Consider the following 27,689-nt stretch of genomic DNA (forward strand, 5'->3'; position numbering starts at 1 on the left):
TACGTTTTCAGAGTTATCTTAAATCTTAATACGAAACGATTGATATCGCGTGCGATGATTTAAAAACCAGCGATGAATCCTAAAAAAAGTATCATTGAAAGTAAGAACGACGGTTTTTTATATCGTACAAAATGAATTCTGTAGTACATATATCTTGAAAGAATTGAAACTTATATCAATTTTGAAGAATAATAAAAAAGAAAATAAATGTAGAGATGATAGATTAAATGTAATAGAATGTATTACGACGCAACAAGATACATAAATTAATATTTTTTTACTTTTTAATTCAGTGTACTTGCAAGTTGTATATATTACATTTCTATTTAGTAAGATAATAAGAAAATTACAATAGTTATTATGAAAATTATAATGTGCAATATTTTACACAAAAAAGACATTTTTTTAGATAAATACATTTATAAAAGTTTAGCATTGAAATTCATATATAGATATTTACTTATAATTAAATATAAATTATATTTAAATTCATATATAGAGATTTACTTATATTTGCTCTAAATAAAAACAAAGCCTAAAGTATAAAATAAATATTTTATAATGCTTTCTATATATAGATATTGATTTAATGTTCTTGTACTTTTTTTTTAAAAAAACTAATGTAAGGAAAATCGATAATATAAGTGAACGACGTTGTAAAATTTTCGACTGGTTCCGTTTCATTCGAAAACTGAAAATACTAAAGACGAATTAAGAATCAAAGAACTTTAAGTAGCGTGACTTTGCGATTTAATGGGCTTAGGTAATTCCTTGGCGTTCGTAGATTCATTGGAAAGTATTTGCGACGTCGATAATAAATTTAGATCCTCTTGTAACTTCATCCAACGATTTGTTCTAAAAGAAAAATATCAGATAGTTTAGCGAACGTAATTGTACAATATATTTAGTCAAGAGGCACGATAGTAAATATTCGAAACGACATTCGATAAAGAATAATATTCAGGGTATAACGTGCCGCGCGCGACCTTGACTTTGCTACATGGGCCCACATTCCTCTGTTCGGTAGTTGAATAGATAACACGCAGAAAAACGGAGCTCCGTACGTGTCGAGCAATCGTTTTACTTTTAACATTGTCAGAAACTGCTTATTACCGTGTAATCTGTGTGCAACATATCTAGCCACTACTGAAAAGTATTTCTTTTTAATGAACTATATATGTATATTTATTTTAATGTGATATTAATATGTATATCCGTTTAAATCTCTTTTATTATATTTGTTAAACATTTCGTAGGTGCGGTAATCAATAATTAAATTCGGCGCGAGTAGTGTACGGTGCGACGTAAGCTGCTATTACGCTAGTTCTGGTTCCGACCACGCGACACCATCACGTTCACCGACCGTCGACCAGATAGAAAGCTCGAGCAACTTCGTGCGGCAAAATGCAATATTACGAATCTCTCGGACAATTTGGAGTGACCGTGAACGACTCTTTTTCCAATCAACGATCTGTGAGTAATGATTATTATCTCCTGGTTATTTCGCATATATCGAAATTGACGAATAAGCATTACGATAATTCGAAATTATGCTTTGCAGATGTATGCATCTTTATCGTGCTTCTCCGATGCAATTCGACAATCTAACCTCCGCGAGTTCGTCGATCATTTGTTTCGAGGGTGTCGGGAGCAGATTCAAATAATCGGGAGATAAAAATTTGTTATATGGATTCTGCAAACGAGAGTTATACCGTGTTTACTGCGGTGACGGCGACTAGCATACGTGTTCTTGGCGTGGTTACAGGGTCGCGCGGAAAACTTTAAAATTCGACAATTAGCTCGTGTAAACGGTAATTAATTCGCACACATTTTTCGCGAGTGTTTCGTACACGGGAAACAAAATCGCCAATATCCAAGACGTCCGAGAGGATAGATTTCGTGCCTCGGCGGTGGTACCTTCGAGTGAGTATCATTTCCTACTTGCGACAACTTAGTTTTTTTTCTATAAAAAACGATTTTTTAAGCGTTTTGTTAATTTAAATATAATCTTTATGTTACAGGGACACAGTAGCTACGTGCCTATAATAACTCAGCCCGCTGCGCATCGATTCGAGTAAGTACAAAAGTTTCTGAAACATCTACATTATCGAGAATTGTTTATTGAACGCGAAAAATTAAAAGTCAAATTTAAAATGAGCAAAATAGATATAAATAATTTAATTTAATTTAATTAAAAATATCGAGCGTATTTAATAAAAATATTCAACTACGAAATAATGTCCCTTAATAAAGTATACATTTGTTTGGCTATTCGATTATTTGAAAGTATGTAGGCAAAGTAATTACTTTGTGAAACCGTGTTCATGCAAATTAAAAGAAAAAAAAGAAAATTACCTGTTAAGAACGTCAGCCTGTGCTTCGCTTTCGATATTAGCCGTAACAGCACGTTGAAAATCGTCCGCTACGTCATCTCTGTGATCGGTCATGAGAATAGGTGTCGTCGTCAATTCATTATCACCGGTTTGATTCGTTTTAGAGTTTGTTACAGGATTGTCAGTAATCAACGGTTCGACTGTAATCTTCTCAAATGTCGTTTCTCTATTTTGCACAAGTGTTTCTTGAGATCTGTTTGTCAAATGATGATTACTTTTGGAAATTTGATTGATCACTTCGCCCGGATATCGATGCAATACGTTCCTTTCGTAATAATATTGTCCGGATTTCTTGGTAATTGCGCTATTCTTTTTCTGCTGTGAGATTAATGGTTCCGGAGTTTCAGTATTTGTTTTATATTGAGATATGTACCCGGTATGGCCAGGATGCTGGATCGTTTCGATCGTATCGCTAACAATTGTCACGCTTTGTACTTTCGGAGGCTTAGAATTAAAATGTGCCTCTTGTTTATGCATTTGAGCACCGCTTGTCGACGTTTCTGACCAATACGGAGTGCTTGACGATAATTGATCATTAAAATTAGATATTTGAGAGGAAGTTTTATAAGAATCGTGTTTGTATGAATCAATAGCGACTGGGAATTTGTCGATTGACATTTGTAAAGATTTTAATTGATCATCTTTTTGATAAATTGGGCTATCGGCTGGTTTCTGAAGGACTGGAAGTAAACTATAAAGTGGATCTTTATTAAGAGAAGCATGAGTACTGTCTTCTCTCATATAAGACGAGACATCTGTACTACTTTGAGTAGATGACAGTATTTTTTTATAAATTGGTGTAGCGTCAGAGTATCGATCATTTGTAGGGGACAAAGTACTCGAAATTGCAAATGTATTTTTTTGATGAGATGGAACATTCGTTCCTGAAATCGGAACAGATCCATAAAGTCCACTTTGTACAGGATTCCCGATGGAATGCAGCGAATCTTGTTTCCAAAATTGAGAATTATATTCGTTACTTGGTCTCGTAGTCGATAATATTTCATGTGAATCAGTGCTATAGCTTGACAGTTTAACATTCGATTTTTTTACATGTGCGTCAGGATCGTCATCGTCATCGTCGTACGGTTTCTCGTTAGGTCTCTTCTGATAATTGTTTGAGTGCCATTGTTCTCGATATGGCTTATTCGAATTACCGAAATAATCTCCATTCGGTCTGTTGATAATAAAACCATCGTTTTGTAAATATTCGCTCGGTCTTTGGACATCGTGTAGTTCTTGATTCGGTTTATCTGGTCGTAAAATTGTTAAAGATGTGAATCCATTGTAAATAGGTTTTTGTGCGTGATGCAAATTATCATTTAGTTGCGAGTTGCTTGGAGGCTTAGGTCGATTATAATCTGGTCTATTGTATGCTTCAAGGTTTGAATCAAAATTCGGTTGCATGGTTGTTGAAGGTCTATATCCGTCGTAACTTGGTTTGTGAGTATAAGGTTCGTTATTCAACACATAATTTGGTCGAAAATTCGGCCTAGTAGTCGTTGAAGATTTATGTTCGTCATAACTTGGTCTATTATTATGAGATTCATTATTTATTATATAAATCGGTCGAGAATTTGGTCGTGTGATTGCTAAAGGTTTATTTCCGTCGTAACTTGGTCTGTACGTATGATAAAATTCATCATTTGATGCATAGATTGGTCGAGAATTTGGCCGTGTTGTTGTTGTTGTTGTTGAAGATTTATATTTATCATAATTTGGTTTATGCGTGTAAAATTCATCATTTGAAATATAACTCGGTCTCGTCAGGTGTATATTTGTCGAAGGTCTAGAATTATCATAATTCGGTTTTTGCGCTGGCTTTTCATTTAAATTGTAATGTTGAAAATTTTGTAAAGGCTTTGGTTTTTCATAATTATGCGCGGGTAATGAATCGTGATGCAAAAGCCCGTAATTAATCAAGTAACCGTCAACCTCTGGCACTTTGGTAGTAGATGCTTGTTGAAAATTCGTATAATAAGTATAAAGAGTAGGCCTGGGACTAGTAGCGGAATAATTGTCGTAAAAAACGTTATCTTGGGTGAAAACAGGCGATCTGTATCCATAGATAAGCGGATTCGGATTATGAGGATCGTTGAAACTGTGAGGAACGTACGGATTACGTGCCAAATGAATATTTGATGATTGAGGAATACTCGTCGGTATAGAATTTCCTTGCGGTCGATACAAAGTATTTAATATAGGATAATTCGAGCTTGGTCTGGCAGGATATTGTTCGTCTATTTTAATATTCGAACCGTAGATACCTTCGTTCACGAAAACAGGTGCATTTACGGCATTATTTTGGACTACGATCGTGAGGTTGTTATTATCATTTGGACGTCCAAACGGTCTTTTTACAACGATCTTATTCTCTTGATTAACACTGTTCTGGAAAGGTTTTGCAGTTGTAACTTTTGTCTTGTTTTCGGAGTTATGGGTTTTCCTTCTAGGATTTATTCTTTCTTCTTTCGATCTAGAAACCGAGCTATTTGTTTCGGTCGCTGTTCGTTTAGTTTTCTGCGAACTTTCGATCCCGCCTTTAAATTCGGATAGCCGTTCGGCCCAAGGTTCGAGGTTCAGATGTCCAATGATTGGATCGTTGCAAGAAAGATGCTGATTTTTCAACAAATCTCTCGCGAGAAATACAAATGGTTGTATAGTTTTTATGCCATCCATCGTTCGGCACAATATTTGGGCCAAAGTAACTTGCCTGATTTGTTGCAACTGACCGGGAGTAAAGCTGCTTTCGCTGTTAGAATTTTCGTACCAGAATCGATCGCCGCGTCGTAGATTACTGAATTGTTGAGCGATTATACAAGCGAAAGTTGGGCCGACCAAGCCGCCGATCACTGACTTTTCTGCCAGACCAGCCGAAAAAAGATCTACATCCTCCACCGACGAATACAATAATTTAAATTTCCTCACGGTAGCTGGTGACATCACTCTATCAAGATCCTCAAAGCTTTTTATCGGGGACAGGCCACAAGGCTCGCGCCATCGTACGTAAGGCGGTAAACCGTGATCTCTACCGCGTTGAATATTGATAGAGGCGAGATCCATGCCGAATGCGAAACCGGGCGTTTGAAAAAGATGATTCGTCATTTCTTCGGTTATGAATTCGTCCCGTCTTTGGCATGGTTGATTCACTAAGCCCAGAAGAAGACGATCGACAGCTCCCGCCGTATCCAGGTTCGCGGGATTGCTGAACTCGTCGTGGATTGAAACGTCTGCGACATTATTTTTTTCTGATAGACATTGCTTTTTTTCTTGACGGAGTCAATTATGAATGAATGATTTCAAGCATTATTACGTCTTTGTTAGTTAAATTATTATAATTTAAAATTATATCTGTGATTTTTAAATACTTGATAAATTAGAAATAAAAAAAAAATTAAATAGAAAAAAAAACTGCATGACATATACAATATCAATTTAGTAAATCAAAGAATATTTTTAGAGTTTGAAAGAAAATATTTAATTTAATTAATTTCATTAATTTAATTAATTTAATTAATTTAATAACCGTATCTTACAGTATACGGTCTCATTACTATTATATTAAATTTTATAACAATTATTATAATTTTACTCACTGTTAAAGAGAGGTCTGTGATCGCTATCGAATCGAACAAAACTCCGTTGTACTAATGAATGTCCAAATCGATAAGCCGCTGTAGAAAATGAATTTACAATGGTGGGATTTACAGTTGGGTCGTAGCCTTCATAGTAACCTTTTTTAAGAACTTCCAAGTCAAAAATTTTCATCACTTGGGGCCCTGAAGAAGAAGGTTATCAATATTTTACTTTAGAATGCTTTATCGCTTTTAGTTTTTACAGCACCCACGATTAATATTATTTCGAATGTTGTGATTGTCAAATTGAAAGTTGTCTCACCAAGAACGATCGGCAGAAACTCTCGATAAGTTATATGTTGAACCACCGCGCCGACGATTCTTCGCGTTTCTTGAAAAAGTTTCTCGTCGCTCCAGTGAGAATTTAGGGCGGATAATTCCGTAGATATTCTGTTGTGTAATCTTAAAAAGACGACGTGCAGGGACGTGAGAGCAGGTTGTTCGCTGACACGACCGTCCCCGGCTCGGAAGCAAGTTGTAGATAGAGATCCGCGTTTGCACAAATCCGTCTCGCGTTTCAAGAGCGATGGTCTTCGCGATTGTATCTTTCCGTACTGCAGTAAGCCTGGAAAATCAGAGCTTGAGATGAGAAATAGGAATTTTAAACGGAAATCGAAAAAGAACTTTCTTTTCTTTCGTTTTTTCCTCTCTATTAAAAATTTGGAATTAACGCACTCACCATTGCGGAATATTCTTAGGCTATCACTGTGCATAGCGTTACTGCTGTAAACCATGGAGGCATCTAAGTAACTGGTCACCTGTGACAATTGTTCTCTTGGGCCAAATTCGCAGTCCTCTTTAGGAGCCGGTCCGCTTCTCAAGAATTCCAGGCATCTTACGCCCAGAGGGCCATAAAAGTTGTCACGTAGATTTACTGCTATCGGAAGACATTCCGGATGCTATTAACACATATTAAAAATATATCTTTTAGACGTATTTTTCGGATATCAAAATGCAAACCTTTTTCAAACCGCAAAACAAAACGAAAGTTATTTCGTACATATCGTAACTGATCGTATGTATTAAAATATATAAAATTTAACATATGACAAATGAATTACATCCATGTAAATCTATTTATGTAAAAAAAAAAGTTTTAAAATATTTATAACGAATAGTGTTTCAAATATTAACGCTTGAAATTGTAACTTTAGTCATTGATTAATTTATTACCATAAATTCTGGCGGTTGAAAACCAACACCTCCTGGTAAGCAACACTGCGGTATCGTGCCATTAAATCCTCTGCTTTGACCGGTTGCTATTAATTACGATATACATATAATTATAAAGTTGTGTTTAAAAAAAAAAAAAAAAAAAAAAAAGAATTAAAGAAAGTGTTAAAAATGCACCTGTCAAATCGTGATCTACAAATTGCCCCCACTGCATTAACATGTGAGTAATAGAAGCCAGAGGTACGTTTTTATTTTCATGGATCAGATTCGTAATTTCTCGAGCGCTTGGGAGCGGCTTTCCGTTTTTTGACCTTCTGACACTTTGAACGCCGTCGTCGTATTCGGGTGCAAGAAATCTGAAAGTAACGATATATTTTTTTCAACTGTTAAAAAAAAAAAAAATTATCTACTTTTTTATATTAAACATTTGTTAATATAATATTTGTCATCACACATTTCTTGTACTCACCTCCGCATCGCAGACATCGCGGAACCCCACCAAAGATGTTGCAGATTATTGCAACTACCGTCAGACGTTCTGTATCTTAGACTAGCTCGTGGACATTGAGGCGAATCCCTTCGTGGACATTGTTCTTCTAACAACGTCCTTTGAGTAAGTTTACTTCGAAATAAAGGTAATTCCAACGGTGTATTTGGAAACCTGACAAAACGAAATAGTCGTAAAGTTTTTTATTTCAACATTAGAATCTTATTTGCGAGAAACTCACTTTTTCAAAAACATAGTGGTACCCTGAAGTGCTGCATATCCGAATCTCGCGAGATGTCTTGCTTCGTCTGATTGATCGTTAAATGCCGCTACATATTTCGCCGGATTATCGGCCTTTAGATAAAGACCTGTTTGTTTCGTAAAGATTTTTTTTTTTGTAAATACGTATTTAATAACAGCGTTGAATAATTTTTTTTAGAATGCTTACCCATCGAATATAATTTTGGTTCCTGAATATAGTAGAGATCGTGCATGGCTTGTAATCCAAAATTTGCGGCTTCCATCAGACCGTTTTCCTCAAACTTGTAATTTTCTTCATCTATGACACTTGGAATTTGATTATCAGCTTTCAAATTTTTTTCCGAAGTATCATCGACTATAGAATCATCGTGTGTTTGCACGGCGTTGTTCTGTTTATGAAAAAAGTTTACGTGTTGCGAGATATTGCTTTTCACGTTGCCCAATGGTTTCGAAGTATTAATTTTGACACCCGTCTTATTCAACGATCCGGCCAAGGATCCCTCTCCAAGTTTATCTTGCGCTTGTTCGGTTTCTTCATTTTCTTTTCCTCTTACCGTCGGTTCTGTTATCGTAAGACTTTCAGAAATGCGCGATTCGTTCAAAAATTCATGTCGGATTCCATCTCTCGTTTGATTCGTCTTTTTCGCAGGAATGTACGCGATTCTGTCGGAATCTCTCGCTTGTAATACATTCGTCTCTTCTATCTCTTTCTTTAACACTTTCTGTACGTATTTCGACTGTCCTGCTTCCACAAGGTACGAAGTATTTGCGTTGCTTTCTTGAATCTCCGGGGTTAAAGGATTGTTGTTCGATGAAATATTTACTCGTCTTCTCAGAGCATCCGTTGATGCGAAAAACGATTGCTCGGGTTTGCCGAAAATTCTTATTTCGCGATTTGACGTTGGGCTTTTTGTGTAGGATTCTGCTTCATCATTCGTTTCCCTCGGTTTCGATGACAATACGCAGGTGAGGGAGGAAAGAATGAGGCTGACAAAAATAACAATTATTTATTTTAATGTGATATATGCTTGCGTACTTCAAAAAAAAAAAAAAAACGTTAGATATAAAAATTATATTCCGTTGTCTAATACAAGTATATTAATTAGTCTTTTTAAGAAAAAAAGTGTAATTAATCCAATCAATATAGATATTGGTACTTTTGATATTTCAAAACGTTTTACATTTATATCGCGTTTTTCCTACTCGTAACCGGGTGAGGCGGGGGGATGGGGGCCGGAGGGGTGAGAGCGAGCGCGAGCGTACGTGCCGCGCGCTAGGTATATTCCCCCACCACTCCCACTCTCGCTCTGTCCTTCTTCAGCGGTCGCGCAAGTACACACGTCCTACGCACGGCACAGCAAGCACGTGTCTCCGTGCCGGAAGTAATAAGTACGTATTTGCGTTGAACTAAACCTTTCGGCACGAGAACTATCTTCTCCTCCCCATTCCGCGTGTGAGGGGAGCACGTGTGATAACGTCTCGTTTCCTTAATGTAAGTTATATCCTTACGCGTTCATATCTCCGAAGTGATCTTTTTGTTTCAGAGTGTTGCGTAGATTCTCGCAATCCTAATTAATAATCCGGGCTTTTGTTGCAGGTTGCTAGTGACCAGCGCGAGGATGAAACAAGTCGGAGTCTCTAAGAAGGAAACTAGTCACTCTGACGCGAGGTCTAACATTCTGAGAGGCGGAGGAGGAGACCTCGGAAAGGCATCGTGTGCCACCGGAGCAACCCCAAGGGTAAGAATCACTCTTTTGAAACATAAATCTAGTAGCTTGTCGTAATGGAAAACTTTAAGTTTAATTATTTGATATATCATTTAGAAGCGCGTGCGATATTTTTTCCAAGACTGAATATTTGTAGCATCCCTATAATTAAATTATATATTTCTTGTTGTTACAGATCAACGCAGCTGCATTCACCGCCGTCATCGAAAGTGCCGTCACCGCCCGTAATAATAATTTTACGAACCGCAGCCGGTTCGTCGGTCGTTGCGGGAGTTCGTTGAGTATTCGCGCGGAATTTTTTGATATCAAAATCACGGTCGGGGTGCTCGCGAGTTTCCAGTGCGCGGAAAAGATGACTCGACACGTCCCACCTGAGAGGAGGAGCAGGCCCGGGACGGGTATCCTGCATCGGCGGAGCAACTTATAGGTGAATATAAATTTTTTTAAATAAAATCTTTAATTAAAAAAAAAATTTACCTTTTTTTATTAACCTTACTAATTGATATACCAGCATCTCTACATTAATATTTTGCATTTTATGTTACAGTCGCAGAACTCTACAACTCCGCTGAAGCTCATGCAGATTTGTAAGTAACGGCATGATTTTTTATTTCGTAGTTGTTAGTATATGGAGCTTGTAAAAAATAGCTCGCGCGTATCGCGCGCATGGTTTTTTCTAATGTGTATAAAATACGCGGTATTTTCTATGATGTAAAATTTGAATAACGTTAATTTATTCGAATATTTAATTAGATGATGCAAATTTAGGTTAGTGATATTTAATAATACAATAAGAAAAATAAATTTTTAAAAGAAAAAGAAAAAGAAGGATGAGTCGAAACATTCACTAAATGAAACTCAGCACCGCGAGGCGTTAGTATCGAGAGAGATGTAACGGGATCGCGAATTGTAGAACAGCAAAGGCACGATGAACTAAAGATATTATATTGACCTTGTTTAGTCGTTGGAGAGATCTTTTCTTGAATTTTTGGTTGTATGAATATATCGTATAGAAGCAGATTGAAAATATTTATGCCTAGTTCTCTAACGTTAATTCAAAATTCCATTCAGGGGTTTAATTAATACTTTTAGACACGAATATCTTCTGTAATATTTAAAAAATATTATTATTCTTGATTAATTCAAAGATTAGTATAGAATTATAAACTTGATTGACAAACGTTAGTTATTTAAAAGTCACAAAGAAATCCTGATGACATTTCGAATGCAATTTGTCAACGATAGGTGCTTGTAGGTTTGTCAGGAAAAAGCGGAAAAAAAAACACTTATTGGTATATGACTCACAAAGTTGCAAAATACATTTTGTTCTTCATCGTATTCACAATGTTTGGCGGTGCATATTTAATTTAACAGCACGAAATCGTTAAGTGTCCAACGACGTACGCGAAACCGCAGAGAGCAAGATTGTGAAACGGGAAAGAGATGTAAAATAAAAAAAAGGCACGACACGCGTGTGGATCTTCGAATCGAGGCAGCGGCCTTCTCGAGGACGGTTAACCAGGTACTAACCGGTGATCAGATCGACCGACTGGTCTTATCCGCGAGGAAGGTGCCTCCGGGCTTTGCTTTTTATTCGTCGATGCCGTATCGTCGTTTTTTGCATATTTTTACTGTTATTCGCGGCGCCTCGATGCGTTATCTCATTATTTCGACTGTCCGCTGTTAATCATCTCATTACGGGAAGATTCCGTTTTGCTCGTCGTCTCGTGGCAGGAAGTCGTAAGATCGAGCTTCCTATAATTGTGTTACGGCGTTTACAGTTTCTTGGATACGGATTCAGAACACTCATTAAATCACCGAGAAGATACGTTTAAATTGTACAACTCGAGATTGTAGTAATTAGTATGTTGCACAATCAACATTTTCTAGATTGGCCGTTGACAAGCCTGACAAGTTTCAATTAATCCGGTTATCGTCGAATTGGATTTTTCATATCCGTTTATTTAAATTGAGACATTTCCGGAGAAAGATACTGTAGCTGTATCGCGTGGTGTGTATCGTTGAACGTTGTGATTATATGATTTTATTCAACTATTTTCATCAAGACGGTTTAATTAGGAAAGTAATATAATGAAATGTTAAACATTTTTTTTGTAATTTATTGTAATATTAATTTTTTTTATACTACACTTAAATTAAAAAACAAAAAAAAGAGAGAGAGAGAGAGAGAGAGAAAAAAAAAATCGTTAATGAGCTTTGGCATGTTACTTTCTGTCGGAATGAATATATGTATATGTAGCGCAACGTATACATGTTTCATCGAGTTAACGCAAAATTAATTACGGTTATTAATTACCTCGTCAGTGTCTGGCCGCTTTTTCCTGCGCTTGCAAGCTCGCTATTGCTTTGCCCGTGCCATATAACACTTTTGCTCGGACTTGGACTCTCCTCGTAGTTGTACAGGTCGTCCCAGACGTGGGCGAGGAACTTCCGGTATTGCCACCGGCAGTCGAGCTTAACTGCAAAGTGCCACTCGCGTAATTTGCGCCTCTGCAGCTCGTACAACCCTCCGACATCGTGCCACTGCTGATATCGTTTCGTTTTATTGTTGATTATTTTTCCTAAACAAATAGTATTGCTTATGATAATTACAAAAATAATTGCAAACATAACGAGGAGATTGAATATTAATGAAATATCGTTAAGAATTGAAGCCGTTATTCATGAAATTTATTGATTAGAGACCGCGTCCTTTCACATTGTAAAAAGTAGTACGCGTGTACTAAAAAATGTGGAGGTCAGCTTTTGAATAGCAGCATTAAAGACAAGCGCGTGAAGCACATTTAGATGGCAATAAGCGTCATATCATGTCGTAACATCGCCGAACCGTCAGTGTCGGTTAATATATTAAACGCCACGTCATGCATATATGTACTCGAGAATGATTCTTCTCTTGGATGAAGACTACATTTTCACCTTGTCTCAATTGTATTGCAATCTATGCAATTTCTTAAACGCTTCTAACGGTTCTTTCTAATCTCATTTTTCATCAAAATTTGAAATCAATGTTTTTTTTTATTCATTTTTTTATTTATTAATTTTTTTAGTTGAGTTTGCATTTCAATCAATGGTATAATAGTTGCAATATAATGATTATAACTTATTAAAGTACTAATGGTTATTCATTAGTTTCACTTTTTTTTTCTATATTTAAACTTTTTGATAACTTGGAAAGAATTAAACATTTTTTTTTTATTTTAACGTCACTACTAATTATACGCGATAGATATTAATAATTATGTTCGGGAGGGTAACACGTTACGCAATTAAACGAATCAATTTTTTGCTATTTCTTTGAAGAAAAGACACGTCGGCCGTCTGTTATAATGTGCAATGCGCGGTTCTGACCCGCGTGCCGTTCACCATAAATCCGGGAAAATCTGGGTTAATTATACTAATGGCAATATATGGCGAGCTTTTCTACCGGTGACCTTACCGGAAAAAGGCAAAACTCCGTAACTTCTATACCTCGTTTGTTAAAGTGAATTTTGTATGAACAAACGTAACCTAATAGGTATAAAAAAAGATAAAAATACAAAAAAAAAAGATTAGCGACTTCACAATCACCCATTAGATGTTTTTCAAAAAAAAAAATACAATATATCTATGTTACGCAATTTTTTTTTTATTATAGAATTCTTTTTAAACTGGCCATTATAAACGTAATTAATTTTTATTAAAACTTTTTGTTAAAAAATAAACAAGTTATTTCTCATCGTTGTTCTTAAATTTATCACAAATGTTAAAAAATGCTACTTGATATATTATATTCCAATTTGAATTTTATAACAAATAAAAATGCGTATCATAGTCTGCGCATCATCGATTATAAACTTACTCTTGCTGGAATCTTTTAACGAGGTGAACCAATCGACTCCAGACGTTATCATGAATTAATCTCAACTATTTCACGAAACATTTTTCCGATTAACTTGGTTATTTCGTAGAGCTACTAAGTTCGGTTGACTTTTTTCAACTCGATTCGGGAAAACTACCGTGTCGCGCAATTTTATTCCTGGGGGATTTGCCGAGACGTTTTGCCCGGAATCGAAACGAAGGCGCGCGCGTTCGAAATCGGCGACAAAGGACGTCCGCGTGTCCGCGTCCACGAAGGCGCCGAAGGAACTGATCGACCGTGTTCCAAATAGCCGGTCGGTAGGCTTCACCGAACACTCGTCTCTTTTCTTCTTCTTCCTTCGCGTCGTGCCAGCCGTTTGTCGTCGGCTTCCTCGCCGTCGTTGGAGTCGTCCTCTTCGTCGCCGTTGTTCACCTCCACGTCTGGAGGGGATGTGAACGACGGGGACTCGAGACGACCGAAATCCAGTAACTCGCGGAACTTGCAGTTCCGAGCTGCCGTCCGTAATATCAAACAATGACGACGATTTAAGCTAGAATTTATTTCGATTATTTGTAAATGTTAATTATATTAAATAAGATTTCTATTTCTATCACGATGAAAAAAATTCCTTTGATGGCAAAAGTTACGAAAATTTCTAACGCTCGCTTTTAAGGTTGCATCATCTCTGCATCGATTTATGAATTTGATTTTCTCGGTTGAGGAAATTTGCACGTTTGAAATCTTATCACCGGTCTTGACTTCTTCGCGCGGCTATGACTCACGATCCGCGTTAAAAAGAGGGCGAACGAAGGAGGGCGAGGGAGCTCGACGGATGTAAAGAGAAAGAGTGGAGAGGAGAAGTGTTGGCTGCAACGTGCGTACGACAGAAACCTAACTCGTCGCGTAATAACCTTCGATTGGTAAAAATTCGATCGGCGAGCGGCCGGTCGGACCTTGTGTGCCCCGCATAATTCTTTCGCAACGCATAATTCTTGTGCACACGAACGTGCACGGTCGAGAGAACTGTGTAAAGTCGACGCGAGCTGGACGGTATGAGAGCGGCGATTCTGTTAAAAGAGAGGATACTCGGTCGCCGGATGCATTTTCTGGGCTTCTGCGAGCCTCGCGCTACGCGTCGTTGAAGGGTGCGCGGTCCGCGATTAAAAAATGGAGAAGACGATAAATTGGTCTATTTTTTATTCCATCTAAGGGACAGGTACAATACATTGTCAGACCAGAGATGGAAATGCATATTTTTATCGTTTTAAAGGTGTGACGGTCCACATTCCACCCTTAAGTGTAACTACGTATTGTACTTGCAATTAGTTGGTACTTGGCAGGAGTAATGGGGAGGGTTCAGCGCGAGCTATTGTGTCAGCCAACTGATCTTACGGCCGTCGCGTCGTGCGGAACAAGTTGGCGTAATAATTTGATTGATACTCGCGTTGCTCGTTGCATATTCAGCCGTGTACTTTGTTGCCCGACTCATTGCGTCAAAATTGCCATTAATAAAATCTGTTTTGCAAATCTGTGCATAGCCTTGCATCAGAATGCGCGCCGTTCAGCGGGGCTGTGACGTTTCGTGTTCTCGAAATAATTTAAAAAATAAAAAGGCAAAGGTACCCTTTGGAACAACATTTTGGTCAATTGAGTAGGTCGAATATTAACGTCGTTGCATCATTATAACTGTGTTTTAATTAATATACGATAAATAATTTACAATAATTTTTTTTCAACCACTTTTGTTCTCGCGACCCGGCTAAGGAATCTCAAACTTAAATATTCTTTACGTTGACTTGCACGTTGCTATCGGTCCCTATCTACTTTCCGAGGTGAGAAAAAACGTAATCAAAAATACCGTTATCACTCGTGCGAAGCGTCTTTCTTTCGTGACACCGTGCAATTAAATGCCAAACCTGAGTTCGCGCTGATCGTGTAGCGTCGCGCTATCAGTATCTCGCCAGTGGGTCAGTCAACAACGGGGTCAGCCGAGGGCGATTCCGGAGTGCAGGTCAGCCAATCGCGTACGTTCGCACAGCTGTCCCGTGTTTTCGCGACAATAAGTATTAACTGTACACGTATACCATACACCCGCGACACACAGTTAAATTCGTGCCGACACTTCCGCAATGGCGTAGCCAAAAGCAGGCTCGAGAAAAGACTCCATCTGATAAAATTGCACGTTTTGTAATGGCCGGGACTTTTCTTTTTTTTTTTTTTCTTTTTTCTTTTTATTAATCTCACGCGCCCTAGTCTCGAGTAAGTAGGCCAGAAGACAGACCAGGTTGAATTTCGCTTTGGTATGACAACTTCGCTGACGTAATTAGCGGCTGAGGAGTAAATTATTAACAATTATCGCCGTCAACTATTATCGCAATCACGTAATGAACGACCCAGCCGGTGGTTCGAATTACCGAGACTTTCTCTCGTTTCTTCTCAACATTCCACCATGGGCTTTCGTCCCATAATCAGATTTACGGTTTTACGTCGACGTTAGTTCGTTAGTAAAAATTTATAAACGGCGAAAACTTCCTCGCGGCCGGAAGGGCAGAGCATATAAAAATTGCGTCTAGGGTGGGAGGCAAGTAAAGAGTAGGTGGTAGGTTCTTGCGGTGAGACGAGAAACAAGACGGAAGTAGGTCAGCAGGACTATCGGTCGTCGAGGGTCCGGGTTCTTGTCTCGCTCGCGCATTTGATTCGCCGGAGGTGATGATGCTGGGTGGGATTGGATAGTATCCAACGGATACAGGTTCTTCCAGAAAAGATAAGAATCGACGGTGGGAATATACGGAAAATTACCATTGTGTTTTTACTTGTATCTTGCGCAAAGAAAAATAATCATATACTTGATTAATTAAACATGTACGAAAAACTAAACCAGATTAATTCAAGTGTTCTGATCTTTATACTACAATATGATAGTACTGAAAAGAGAAAATCACATGATTCCTTATTCATAATATTTCATATGTAACTTATCGTTAGTTATAGTGTACGTGCTACGTATACATATTGCAGTTTCCCTTATTACTACGTATGTGCAGTTAAAAAATTACAAAATTGCAAAAAGAAAAAGAAATTATTTTTCCGCATGTCAGTTTTCTAGAGCGGAATATTGAGGTCGTACGAATAAGTAAATTCCCTCGAGGCAAATACAATGTTATATTTTATTTCGTGCGTTTCCGTCGTAGTACATTGTCCCCTGCAGAAAAAATGGGGGAAAAAACTCAGTCGCAACAGAAACGAAGCCCATTTCTTCTATACAAACATCAATTCGCTACTGTACATATTAGTCACGCGTGCGGACGCGTTACATCACTCGTCTTATGAACCATCACGCGTACAGAGTAATCTCTCTGCTTCTGGACACGAAGAAAGGACGGGAAAGAGTGGAAGCAAAGGGCTTGGGGCACGAGAATGTCTCCGTTCGAATATCGACTAATTAACTCGCATCGCCGTCGCGTTAGGCACAACTATAATTACATCGCGATAAGTGGATCGTAGAAATGAGAATATTTCTTTTCTCTCACATTCGAAATAATCTCTTCCTTCCACTAGTTTCCTTGTGCGTGCATTTATTTTTCCTCTCCTCGAAATATTTACAAATATTTCAGTTAGCTTCGCTGACTCGGTGCACTTTTCACTTCTCCACATCGTATTTTTTATAATGCTAACGGTTATTTTTACATTCAACATCGATAAACACTCACGACGTAGGACTAATAAAATTTCTATCATCTCCTTTCGATTAAACGGAAAGGAGCAAGAGTACTCGTCGGCTCTCGATAATCGTGCATCTAGACGAAAATAACGAAGAAGAGGCAGAGTATATAATTAAAATTAAAACCGCCTAATTAAATCGATACATCGCTGTCTTTTTTTTTTTTTTTTTTTTTTTTTTTTTTTTTGTCTTTATCAATCGTCTTTATCAAACTCACTTTCTTATTTTTACTTTTGTCTGAAATATTGGTCTTTAATATATTTGGCGATGCATGGATTTACATATGCAGTCAATAAGATTTACTCTGCCTCTCTAACAATCATCGATCTTTTGCCACTTGGTTGATAAAAAAATATGTGCACCATCCTCGCTAAATGCAAGTGGCCCCTCGGTGCACGATACTACTGCTCAATAAGCGTGATAATATTGTGATTCGAGTCTTCGAATATACGGCCAAATCGAATCTGCGACGTGAAGGACGGATTTCACGATAGGCATCTGCAATCGGACAGTCCGAAATTTAGACTTTTCTTTAACAGATCGATATTACGCAGGGTTTCAATGAGCGAAATAAGAGAAATATAGATTTACAGCAGTCAATAACACGCACATAACGCGCACGTGCGTTTTTTTTTTTTTTTTTTTCTCTCTCTTAACTTTTGTTTCACTTCGTTACTTATGCTATCTTCTTGTCATTCGGATAGCTAAAAGCAAATCTGTCTTTTTTAAATACCCTGCGCTCCTCTGTTAATTAGTCAAATGTCTACACATAAGTCTAGATGTTGCGCTAATTAATCTCGCTGGGAGATCGAATATCAAGTGTGCAACGTGATCTCGAAACATTTGAGGAAGTTTGTCGCGTGATAATATTGTGCAGTAATATTGTGCGGTTAGGGTAATAGTCAGCAAACCACTATATATGCTACGGTAGTTATCGAATTGATTAATACACATCGGCCACCGTTCCATTTTTTTCTTCTAATCGAATATAATCATTTGCATGTGGCAACGTATCAACCTCGCTATTATATTCTTTAAAAATTTTGCTAAAATGAGCTATTTAACGCGTAAAAGTTAATTCTCTTTTAGTAGATATTTTTCTTATTAATTGTTTATTCTTATAAATCTGATCCGATGCCTGTCAATTTTAGATTCCAAATAATTTCTAACGAAACGAGTAACGCATTTTTATATGTGCCATAGTGTAAAATAGAAATTTATAAATCGGAACAAAAAAATACAACTTATTCATTATTATTAAAGCAATAGTAGATTAATAATACTCTTTGTTGTGTTATGTACAACAGTCTATAAGCCTCTTCATTCTATATTATAATAACTAACTATAAAATTGGTTACGAGGTTATTCGCTGTTTTAGATTTAACATATTCTTCAACTAAAATTTTAAATAACTTTTTTTTATTTTTCTGTCTTTCGTTCAATTTTCTCTCATATCGCATATGGATGTTTTAAAACCATCGGAAACCCTCTTAAGGGCAAATTTCTTAAAAGATTTTAATTTCCTATAATCTTGGATTTTTGTCTTAAAATTTTTTGAAGAAAGTTGACTTAAGAGGACACCCTGATCATTTTTATCAATAAAATTTATCGGTATTAAAATTGATCGTGCTTTTCCTAAAATATATACTTTTTATTCTAAGCCGTTTTTAAATGATGCTACCAGACTTTAGGAACTTTTTATTCTTTAATTTGTTATTCTATTTTGAATATTGAAAAAAGGTATATTGTATCAGATTGACACGCATAAAAAAAATGCACGTAACATTTTTTTTTTGTCCTATTTCCTGGTAACACGAATCTAGTCAAGCAGAAAGTATGTCATGTGTAATTATCATCTTTATAACTTTGTAATTAGAACGTAAAACACTTTTTTTTTTTTTACAGACATTTTAGAATTTTAATAGTATAAATATAAAATTTTTGCTGCCTTGAAAAAGGTATCCTTATCGACTCAAAGTATCCAAGTAATTTCTCTATTACATTTGTCTTATGCTTTAAAAGTTTCGACTAATTTCACAGTAATGAACCATGCTTGGATACAACAAATTGCGACGTAAGGAATAATGAGATCTTTCAAGGAGCTTATATACTTGTATATATCCACTTGATAATATATACTGCATACGCTGTATACGCATTCTATTAATACAAAATCGAATAAAACACTGAGATCGGTATACGTAAAATATAACAGTATGTCTCAAGTATTATTAATTTACAAACTAACATTCTAAGAATATTACAGATCGATGCTTGAATTTCCGAGTTGGAATGTACAAGCGTGAGATAAAACATATTGTATTTTTCACTGGTACTTATCACCCTGGTAACGATCCCTTGAGGTCATCTACGTTACGGCTTTTTATAATCAACAATTAGTTGTTTGTCGAGAAGCATCGATAAAACATACATTTATGTATAACAATAAAATTAGACCAGAATATAATTGCTTACAAAAAATTAAATTTTTTTCACAAAAAATCTATTTTATCTATAAAAAGTAAAAAGTAGATGATAGACATTTTAACGAGCAATTTTTGAAAAGTTTATTAAACTTCTTAAGACTAATATAACATTTATTAAGAGGCCAAGCATTCTTTTTCTCGAATAAAATAATTTTAAATGTACAATTTGTTTTTGACACTCTCACAATTAGTAATCGGATCTTACAGAGTTATATTTTTTTAAGAATATCCAAGAATAAATTGGAAGAAATTTTTAAGGGAAGCAGCTCTCGTTGAATCATAAAGCGTTATATGAATTACTAACGTCTCTTCTTTAAATAGTCGCTGTTGATTAAAACATTTCATTTGTTGGTAGTGTCGTTTAAGACGTACGACTAGGATGGTTTATGCGAAATATCGTTTTCAGGGAACGTTACGTTTACACGTATAGAACGTAATGAAATTCAATTTACATTATTCGGTAAATAGATCATCGTTCACTTAGAAATTACGCTTTACTTTTGTTATAAGTACGCGGTGTGTTTACTGCTGTGCTCAAGAGCGGCAAGAACATCCTGCTTCTGCCTAACGTACAGTCGTCCTTTCTTCCACGGATTTTGTAACTGTAACGGTTTAAAATCGTCTCTTAAGCAACGTTCTCGCGCTCCGATTACAGCAACTAGACAGAAGTTTGGTAGCTCGTCGGCGGTGTAAGTAGGTCCTTTTTGTCCTTTCAGGACTACTGCCATGTTCAGTTGCTTAACAACAAGATCCACTACTTCTCGCGCCGTAGTTCTTGGTGTCACGTGTAATTTCAAACTAGTCCCAGCTGCCAAACCGGTCTCGTAGGCCGCGTAAACCTGCAACGTCATCACAAGATATATCTCTTATATGTGGCAAACGATATACGACTGATATCACATGAATATGATAAAAAGAATTCATTTAGCAAAATGCAGCAATAGGTTTTGAATAAGGAATCGGTGTATCTACAAATGTATATACATAATTTAAAAGTTGATAAAACTATACAATTAAAATCACGTAAGGCTTATTCGTTTTCGCTACACTTCTGAATTAGTACAATAAGTTAGAATGAAAGAATATTGCAGCCTAACTTAATACGCTAGTTTAGAAGTGCAGGGCGATTTGACATCGTTGTATAAGCTTATGTCTAATACATATATGAACACACGTGTGTCTGAAAGACTTGAATACTCGGTGAATAAAAAGAACATTTAGCATTTATTCGTATAAATTACCGAATCTCATTGTTTACAGAACAATGTTTATAAAATTTTTTAGTTAGTAGCTTATTGTAATTCACTCAGCTGTCTAATCTTATAGACACACTTTGCGTTTAGACAAACATTAAAAAAAAAAAAAAAAAAAAAAATGCGATATATATTTAAGCCGTAAAAATACAATATATAATTATATACAACACGATACTGCCATCAAAATTATAAATATTATTAATAATTTGCACTTTTATGCAATACCCTGTAATACGACGTCATACTGTTATAACACATTACATCCAGATTAATTTGAAAAGAGAGCTGTTTAAAGTATAAAAAGATTATAATAAATTTTTCATGCCGTACGATTTTGGCACATTAAGCATAATATTTAAGCATAACCGAGCAGAGCAAACGTTGAGACTTAACGGTGTGGCGGCTTACTTAATATTTCCACTACATCGGTTTGCGCCAAATGAGCTTTTTTAATTATAATCGGGTTAGACTTGTGTTCCCTACGAAGGAAAAATATCATTTAAAGGCCGTATGTCGTCAGTTCAGGGAAAATTTAATGTTGCTGAAAATTTAAATATTCGAAACATCGAAATTTCCTATGATAATTATTAGTATGTAAAAAAGTGTTAAATATAAATATTAGAGATTGTACCTGAAGAATGCCTGGTAGAGGTGCCGGCATCATCGTCGCTTCGTCTTTCTCCTCGTCTAGATTATCCGTTGGCGCGGTAGCCATCGCTGCGACGCTCGCAGTCGGTTTAGACGTTTTGATTTTGATCCCCGGTTGGCTAGCTTTCAAACAGACATTCGAATTCGTCGCAGAGTACTCATCGCTGCTCAGCGAATGTAGACTATCGGAATTCGTGTTGCTCACACTAAGTAGACTCGTAGTATTTGTCATCGCTGTGGAAACGCTCAAGAGCGAGCCGCTGTAGATGATAGGCTTAATACTCAATAACGGACTGGTACTGGCCGATGCGGACGTTATCGTAGCGGAACGATTTCGGGGGCTGTGTTTGTATTTGGCGAGGATCAAGGTATCTTCGGATTTAGAAGGCGGTAATCTTACATTTTGCAACGGTACCAGATGATTCGCGCTGCCCGTGGTCGTTACGTTGCTCAGATTACTACTACTGCTTATCGGTGCGCACGACGATTTTTGTGGCTCCGAAGTTGTCGACGCGTTCGAGGTGTTGCTACCTTTGCGCACGTATTGCCCACTAGGTAACTGTTGCTCGCTTTTGCTGAATTCCGTTGTAAGAAGATTGGTAGACGATTTCGATAGATTGGGACCCGGCCAGCTGCCACGGCCGGGACTCGATTTCACAAGCTTAGGATCTCTAGGTGGAAGTTGTAACAAACTTCGCTTCAAACTGTTACTGTTGCTATTTTTATTTCTTTCTAAGCTGAGCAAGTGCTTCATAGATATGCCAACAGTTTGCGCCGTCATCTATAAGAAAATATCGTAGATTAATTATTTAGTTAATAACGAACGATATAAATATATATATATATATATATATATATATATATATATGTAACTGTTAGATCTACATGTATATAATACGTTGCAGAAAGTATTACGTTACAAAAATAATTACATTTTGTTGAGAAAGACCGCGATCTCTCGCAAAAGTTATAACATCGATCAGCCATCTGGCGCCTTTCCACACGGTATTCACTTGCGATTGAAGATCCTGCAATCTCGCTAGTTTATCCTTCGCGACGCTCAACTCCAAAGAACTGAAGGCCTCTCTGTGATTGTGCTGGGCCTGGGCGGTATCCAATTCTAAGATGCAGCTGAGTCTTGAGTAACGATTGATCACGTCTTTCTGATACGTATTTAAGTGGACCATTTCAAAGACTTGAATAGGCAATGACAGGAGATCACCTCGCTGTAGCAAAATCTCTCGTGTGCCCGGGACACAGCAAGCGGTTTCGGCGGGCGGTACAGCGATCAGAAACGACACGTCGTGAGTCAGATCGATTACTTCAGCGTCGTATAATCGATGCACTAGCGAATCTTCCGAACTGATCTCCATGTAATTGAACAATCGTCGCGCTGTCGCAGCAACCAGATCGACAAATAGTTTTTGCTGTTCCGAACCTTGCGCTTCGTTCGTTACGTTCTCCTTTTCTTCAGATTCTTTCACTGAAGTCTCAGACATGCAGATCCGCGTTATTCTCTTTAGATAGTCCCATTCCTCCCTTTACAAATAAAAAGCAAAAATACTATAATATAATAATAATAGATAACGCCGAGTCGCAACGCTTAGTGTTTCAATAAATATTATTATAAACTTACGCGGATACATGCGGATTGTCGCGAATCTTACAATGTGGTAATACGTTTGGAGATTTCGTTGGAACAACAACTTGTATAAGATCCACGCTGCTTTGCATTTTTAAATAACCGAGATATAAACCCTTTGATAATTTAATACTGCTGACTTGGTGATATGTCATTTGTTCTTGTATACTGGTCATTAAGATATCGGCGACGTTACTGTCTTCGTGCGTTATGACTTTCTTTATAACTTTACTGAGCGGCAACCACCTGCTGTTTAATACAGAAACCAATTTCGGTGACTTTACGTAATTTACTGTCGAGAACACTAAGGTGCCTTGAATATCTCTGATAGGTTTATGATACAACTGTCCAAGGTCTTGTATGCACAAGGCAGCCTGCAAAATAGAAATGGAAAATTGTCAGATATTTTTCTATATTTTTGAGTGCATAATATGACAAATTAATTAAGTATAAGCTTAATAAACTATTTTTTATAACCGATATGTAACGTTACCTGCATTTGAGCAGCAGCTTGAAGCAATTTTATTCTAAAATGATTAGTGGAACTACTGTGACTCTTTTCCATATCCTGTCGAAGGGATTTAACGTCGTCCCAGGTACAGGCAACTTTCATAAGCCAGTGAAAGTCATTGTATATACAACTGGGATACGTCTCGTCGATCTCGATCACGGGTAAAAAGTCCTCGTTAGTAACAAGAACCTTGTCTTCGTGATAGAGTAAACACGCTAGAAACACTCCTCGCCTGAGGTTCTTTTGAAATTTACTCGTCGCCGTAAAAAGTTGTTTTATCGTTGTTTTTTTCTTGTGATTTCGCCTCTGCACCGCCGGAGTTTCTTGCGTATACTCGGGTCGCCTTATGTCGGTGAACAGAGTATTTAATTGTTCTAGCCGTCCGGCAAATCTAGGCACTCTTCCATCGATATCCCTCCAACCTTTAAATTGTCAGAAATTTTTTTTTGTTAAATGGTTAAATGTTTAAACGCGGGACTTGAATCATCGTACTCACTGCTAGGTGTGACGTGTGCGGGCGTCGAACTTCTGAATCTGCTGTAGCCCTTTAAATTTCCAGCGGCAGCGCGAAAGTGATATCTTTGGCCTTGAGTTAAACCCTCGATCCGACATTCCCTTTGTTTCATGTCTAAAACTTCCCTTTCACCGCAGATAATTGAAAAGTCCTCGTGCAGGCTCCATTGGACTTTGAACTTGGTGCAGATCGAAGAATCGTGCGAGTCTGGTTCTTGAAACCTGATTGCGACCGATGTCGTTCCAGTGACATCAACCGCGACTAAGAAAGGCATGTCGGGTGGGCCTGAAATCAAAGATATTATTTTAGCGCAAAATATATAAGATATTTGCCGCTCTTTAATTTTTCGATCATCTTAATTGTTACCCTATACGTTTCCGTTTTATCTCAATTATTTTCTATTTAAAATTGATTTTTTTTTTATCTTCTTGTATAGATTAATTTTGTTTTTTTAAAGACACTAAAATTATTCGGCAATTTAAATCGAATCTATGAAACTCACGCGCTTGATCAAAACCCAGTAACATTTTGCGAAGGGCCCTGGCTCTCCTTTCCCATAGGGCAAGTTGCTTATCTTCCGTGCTACCGCCGCATCCCGTCAGATTGTTATGTTGCGTGGAAAAACTTGCTCTATGGCTAGGCGGTTCCAATAAAGTTGTTCCCGAACTGCCGGAAGTACTGCCACCGAGTTCTTGAACTCTGTGTTCCGCTTCCGAGAGTAATGACGCTAAGTGACTACCCAGAGATTCCGGAGACTTGACTGCGTCAATAAAATATACAATATATGTACGAATCAACGAATGTATATTATATAAACTACTAAAATCTATCAATATATATTTTATTTTAATACATTTTGTTATTTTGACGAATGAGACTTGTTATCAGAGGATGCATACTGTTCCATACGCAATTATTACTCTAATTAGAGTATCGGTATTTCGCGCAATTCAATAGCAGTACCTTGTCTGTCTCTTTGTAAAAATACAATTTTGCCGCGACTAATTGGAGGCTTATTTATAATTATAATTAGTAAGCTCAGAAAAAAAAAACACTCAAATTACTGTTAAAAAAAACACTTGTTAAGCTTTCATATCGTTTACGTTACTTAAATCAGTCGTATTATCGTTTACAGAAATGTTTATAGACTCATCGCGAATGTCTCGAAAATTAATTCAGAGAGTATATCCTTTTTGTTTTATATTTTATTCCCAAAGGCCCGGTGTCTTAACGAGTGCCACCGTGAAAGCACTAACGAGCGCAACGGGACAAATTAAGACGTGTGCAACTTTCGCAAAGACGAATCATTCTCAAGTTACTGATTTAATAACGTGGAATTCCTTAGTTTCTATGACGCGGCACATTATAAGAAATTTAGTCTTTTTAAGAAAAAAAGTGTAATTAATCCAATCAATATAGATATTGGTACTTTTGATATTTCAAAACGTTTTACATTTATATCGCGTTTTTCCTACTCGTAACCGGGTGAGGCGGGGGATGGGGGCCGGAGGGGTGAGAGCGAGCGCGAGCGTACGTGCCGCGCGCTAGGTATATTCCCCCACCACTCCCACTCTCGCTCTGTCCTTCTTCAGCGGTCGCGCAAGTACACACGTCCTACGCACGGCACAGCAAGCACGTGTCTCCCGTACCGAAAGTAATTCGCATTTGCGTTCAACGAAAACCGTCCGGCACAAAAACTATCTTCTCCTCTTCACCCACCTTATGAGGAGAGCACGTGTGAGTACGTCTCCTTTCCCTTATTCATACACGTTCGTTTCTGCAAAGTAATCTTTTTATTTCAGAAGCGTAGCATAGAGTCGCGCAGTTTTAATTAATTATCCGGGCTTTTTGTTTGCAGATAACCGGTGCGAGGACGAGGTTTCAACAATCTGAGAAGAAGCCAGTTATTCTAACGAGAGATCTAATAATCTGAGAGAAGGAGGAGGCTTCGGAAAGGCACCGTGCTTCGACGGAGCAGTTCCACGGTAAGAATTTCTTTTTTATTCCTCTAATATTAATAGTCTTTCAATAAATATTAATGTGAACGCTCCTGCAATTTAATATTAATTTTTGTGCTGCAGGATCTTGGTATGCCCTACATCCCCGACATCCTGAGAGGAGGAGGAGGTCTCGGAAAGACATCGGGCGTCGACGCAACATCTCGAAGGTAAAAATCGCTTTGGCTTTACTTAAAAAATTTTTTTTTCCAGACCGACTTCACTTACAACATGTTACTAATTTCCATTTTGTATCTTTCTTCTGTTACAGATATTATCGCGCCGTTATCGTCGATATTAATATTTAAACGAACCGCAGCCGGTTCGTCGGGCGTCTCGGGAGTGCCGCTAGTTTTCGGTCGTTTTCTTTACGATTTTCTTTTTTCCAGAAGTGTCGAAAAATACCGCGCGAGTGTTAATTAATTTTCGCGATTTAAAATCACGGTCGGGATGCTCGCGGGTTTCCAGTGCGCGGAAGGATGACTCGTCACGTCCCATCTGAGAGGAGGAGCAGGCCCGGGACGGGCATCCTGCCTCGGCGGAGCAACTCTTAGGTGAATATAAATTTTTTTTAAATAAAATATTAAATAAAAACTTTTGCCCCTTTTTTTTTATTAATTTAACGAACTGAATTTCATGTCTACATTAATATTGTTCTTTATATTACAGCCACCGCCTGAATTCAACAACTCCGCTGATGCTCATGCAGATTGGTGAGTCGCATGACTTTTTTTTCGTAGTTTGCAATCTCGAAACTCTTGAACCCATAACACGTCGTCGACCATAGACGATATTATTCAATGACGCGCACGAATCGGGATTTTTCGAAAAATAGCGCACGCGAAGCGTTTTTGAATTTGCACACTCCAAGCTTAGCCTGATGTTTTAGATGTAGTCTTACTGCAACTGTCGTTGCAAAAGTTAGAAAGAGAGCAGTCGGCTATTCGTCGCAATTTTTTTATGCGAAACCCTCCCAAGAGATGAAAGAGATTCGCTTGCATTTGAAGCAAAATCGTTTGGTTTAACGGAGTGCAGGAGCGAGCGTCGAGAAATGTTTAGATACCGACTTCACAATTCCACGGGCAGCTCGTGTTCGATCGTAATTACACGGGACTCGATGCACCGAACAAAGGAGGATTATTAAAAACGTCGCGGAAAAAGCGCAGCGCCGCGCATCTAGCTTCAGGAGTCCTCGCTTCTCCCTGTTTTTTTTTTTTTTTTTTTATTTTTTTATTATTATGATTGAGCTTTTCGCGTTCTCGCTTTTATATTTATTCATCGCGATGCAATAAAGCCCGACGGCATTTTTATTAGAGACTACTAGGAATCCTAATTGAAATCTCTCGTGTTTTCTTGAACTTTTTACGCAATGATATAA

The 27,689-nt window shown here is 37.5% G+C and overlaps 2 protein-coding genes and 1 long non-coding RNA gene across 9 annotated transcripts in view; 1 reads left to right on the forward strand and 2 right to left on the reverse strand.

The window, feature by feature from the left end:
- Positions 1 to 728: 728 nt before the first annotated feature.
- LOC139113197 (uncharacterized) lies at positions 729 to 13,773 on the reverse strand. Its single transcript, XM_070674165.1, has 12 exons — positions 13,536 to 13,773; positions 11,994 to 12,258; positions 8,137 to 8,936; positions 7,930 to 8,056; positions 7,671 to 7,862; positions 7,379 to 7,557; positions 7,202 to 7,287; positions 6,708 to 6,927; positions 6,291 to 6,593; positions 5,990 to 6,172; positions 2,356 to 5,623; positions 729 to 855 (listed from the first exon to the last, which is right to left on the reverse strand). Exons 1-12 carry the CDS (start codon positions 13,585 to 13,587, stop codon positions 729 to 731), a joined length of 5,802 nt encoding a protein of 1,933 aa, XP_070530266.1. The 5' UTR covers positions 13,588 to 13,773.
- Positions 845 to 27,060, forward strand: LOC139113207 (uncharacterized). Of its 2 annotated transcripts, XR_011547655.1 has the most exons (8): positions 845 to 1,923; positions 2,022 to 2,074; positions 9,547 to 9,688; positions 9,852 to 10,103; positions 10,224 to 10,263; positions 26,173 to 26,481; positions 26,583 to 26,865; positions 26,981 to 27,060. It is a non-coding gene; the product is annotated as an uncharacterized lncRNA (long non-coding RNA). The 2 variants fall into 2 exon arrangements; XR_011547654.1 differs by having other exon boundaries at positions 26,173 to 26,865.
- Positions 16,689 to 27,689, reverse strand: part of Wake (wide awake) — a 71,135-nt gene continuing 60,134 nt past the window's right edge. For 5 of the 6 annotated variants that reach the window (XM_070674170.1, XM_070674171.1, XM_070674169.1 and 2 more), the window contains 7 exons: positions 24,817 to 25,074; positions 24,297 to 24,599; positions 23,783 to 24,222; positions 23,284 to 23,663; positions 22,580 to 23,186; positions 21,631 to 22,428; positions 16,689 to 20,582 (listed from right to left, as the gene is read on the reverse strand). In XM_070674170.1, the coding sequence (XP_070530271.1) occupies positions 20,247 to 20,582; positions 21,631 to 22,428; positions 22,580 to 23,186; positions 23,284 to 23,663; positions 23,783 to 24,222; positions 24,297 to 24,599; positions 24,817 to 25,074 (3,122 nt within the window). In that variant the 3' untranslated portion in view covers positions 16,689 to 20,246. Of the gene's footprint in view, positions 20,583 to 21,407; positions 21,479 to 21,630; positions 22,429 to 22,579; positions 23,187 to 23,283; positions 23,664 to 23,782; positions 24,223 to 24,296; positions 24,600 to 24,816; positions 25,075 to 27,689 lie in introns of all 6 variants that reach the window. The other variant, XR_011547651.1, reaches the window with a different exon arrangement.

This window comes from Cardiocondyla obscurior, linkage group LG02 (assembly GCF_019399895.1).
Source record: "Cardiocondyla obscurior isolate alpha-2009 linkage group LG02, Cobs3.1, whole genome shotgun sequence".
NCBI classification, from domain to species: Eukaryota; Metazoa; Arthropoda; class Insecta; order Hymenoptera; family Formicidae; genus Cardiocondyla; species Cardiocondyla obscurior.

Coding starts and splice junctions, on each gene's coding strand:
- LOC139113197 (XM_070674165.1), bottom strand. CDS start 13,587: ATGATAACGTCTGGAGTCGATTGGTTCACCTCGTTAAAAGATTCCAGC. Junction 7,558..7,670: donor GCGATGTCTGCGATGCGGAG/GTGAGTACAAGA, acceptor CGTTACTTTCAG/ATTTCTTGCACCCGAATACG. Junction 6,928..7,201: donor TTCAACCGCCAGAATTTATG/GTAATAAATTAA, acceptor ATGTGTTAATAG/CATCCGGAATGTCTTCCGAT.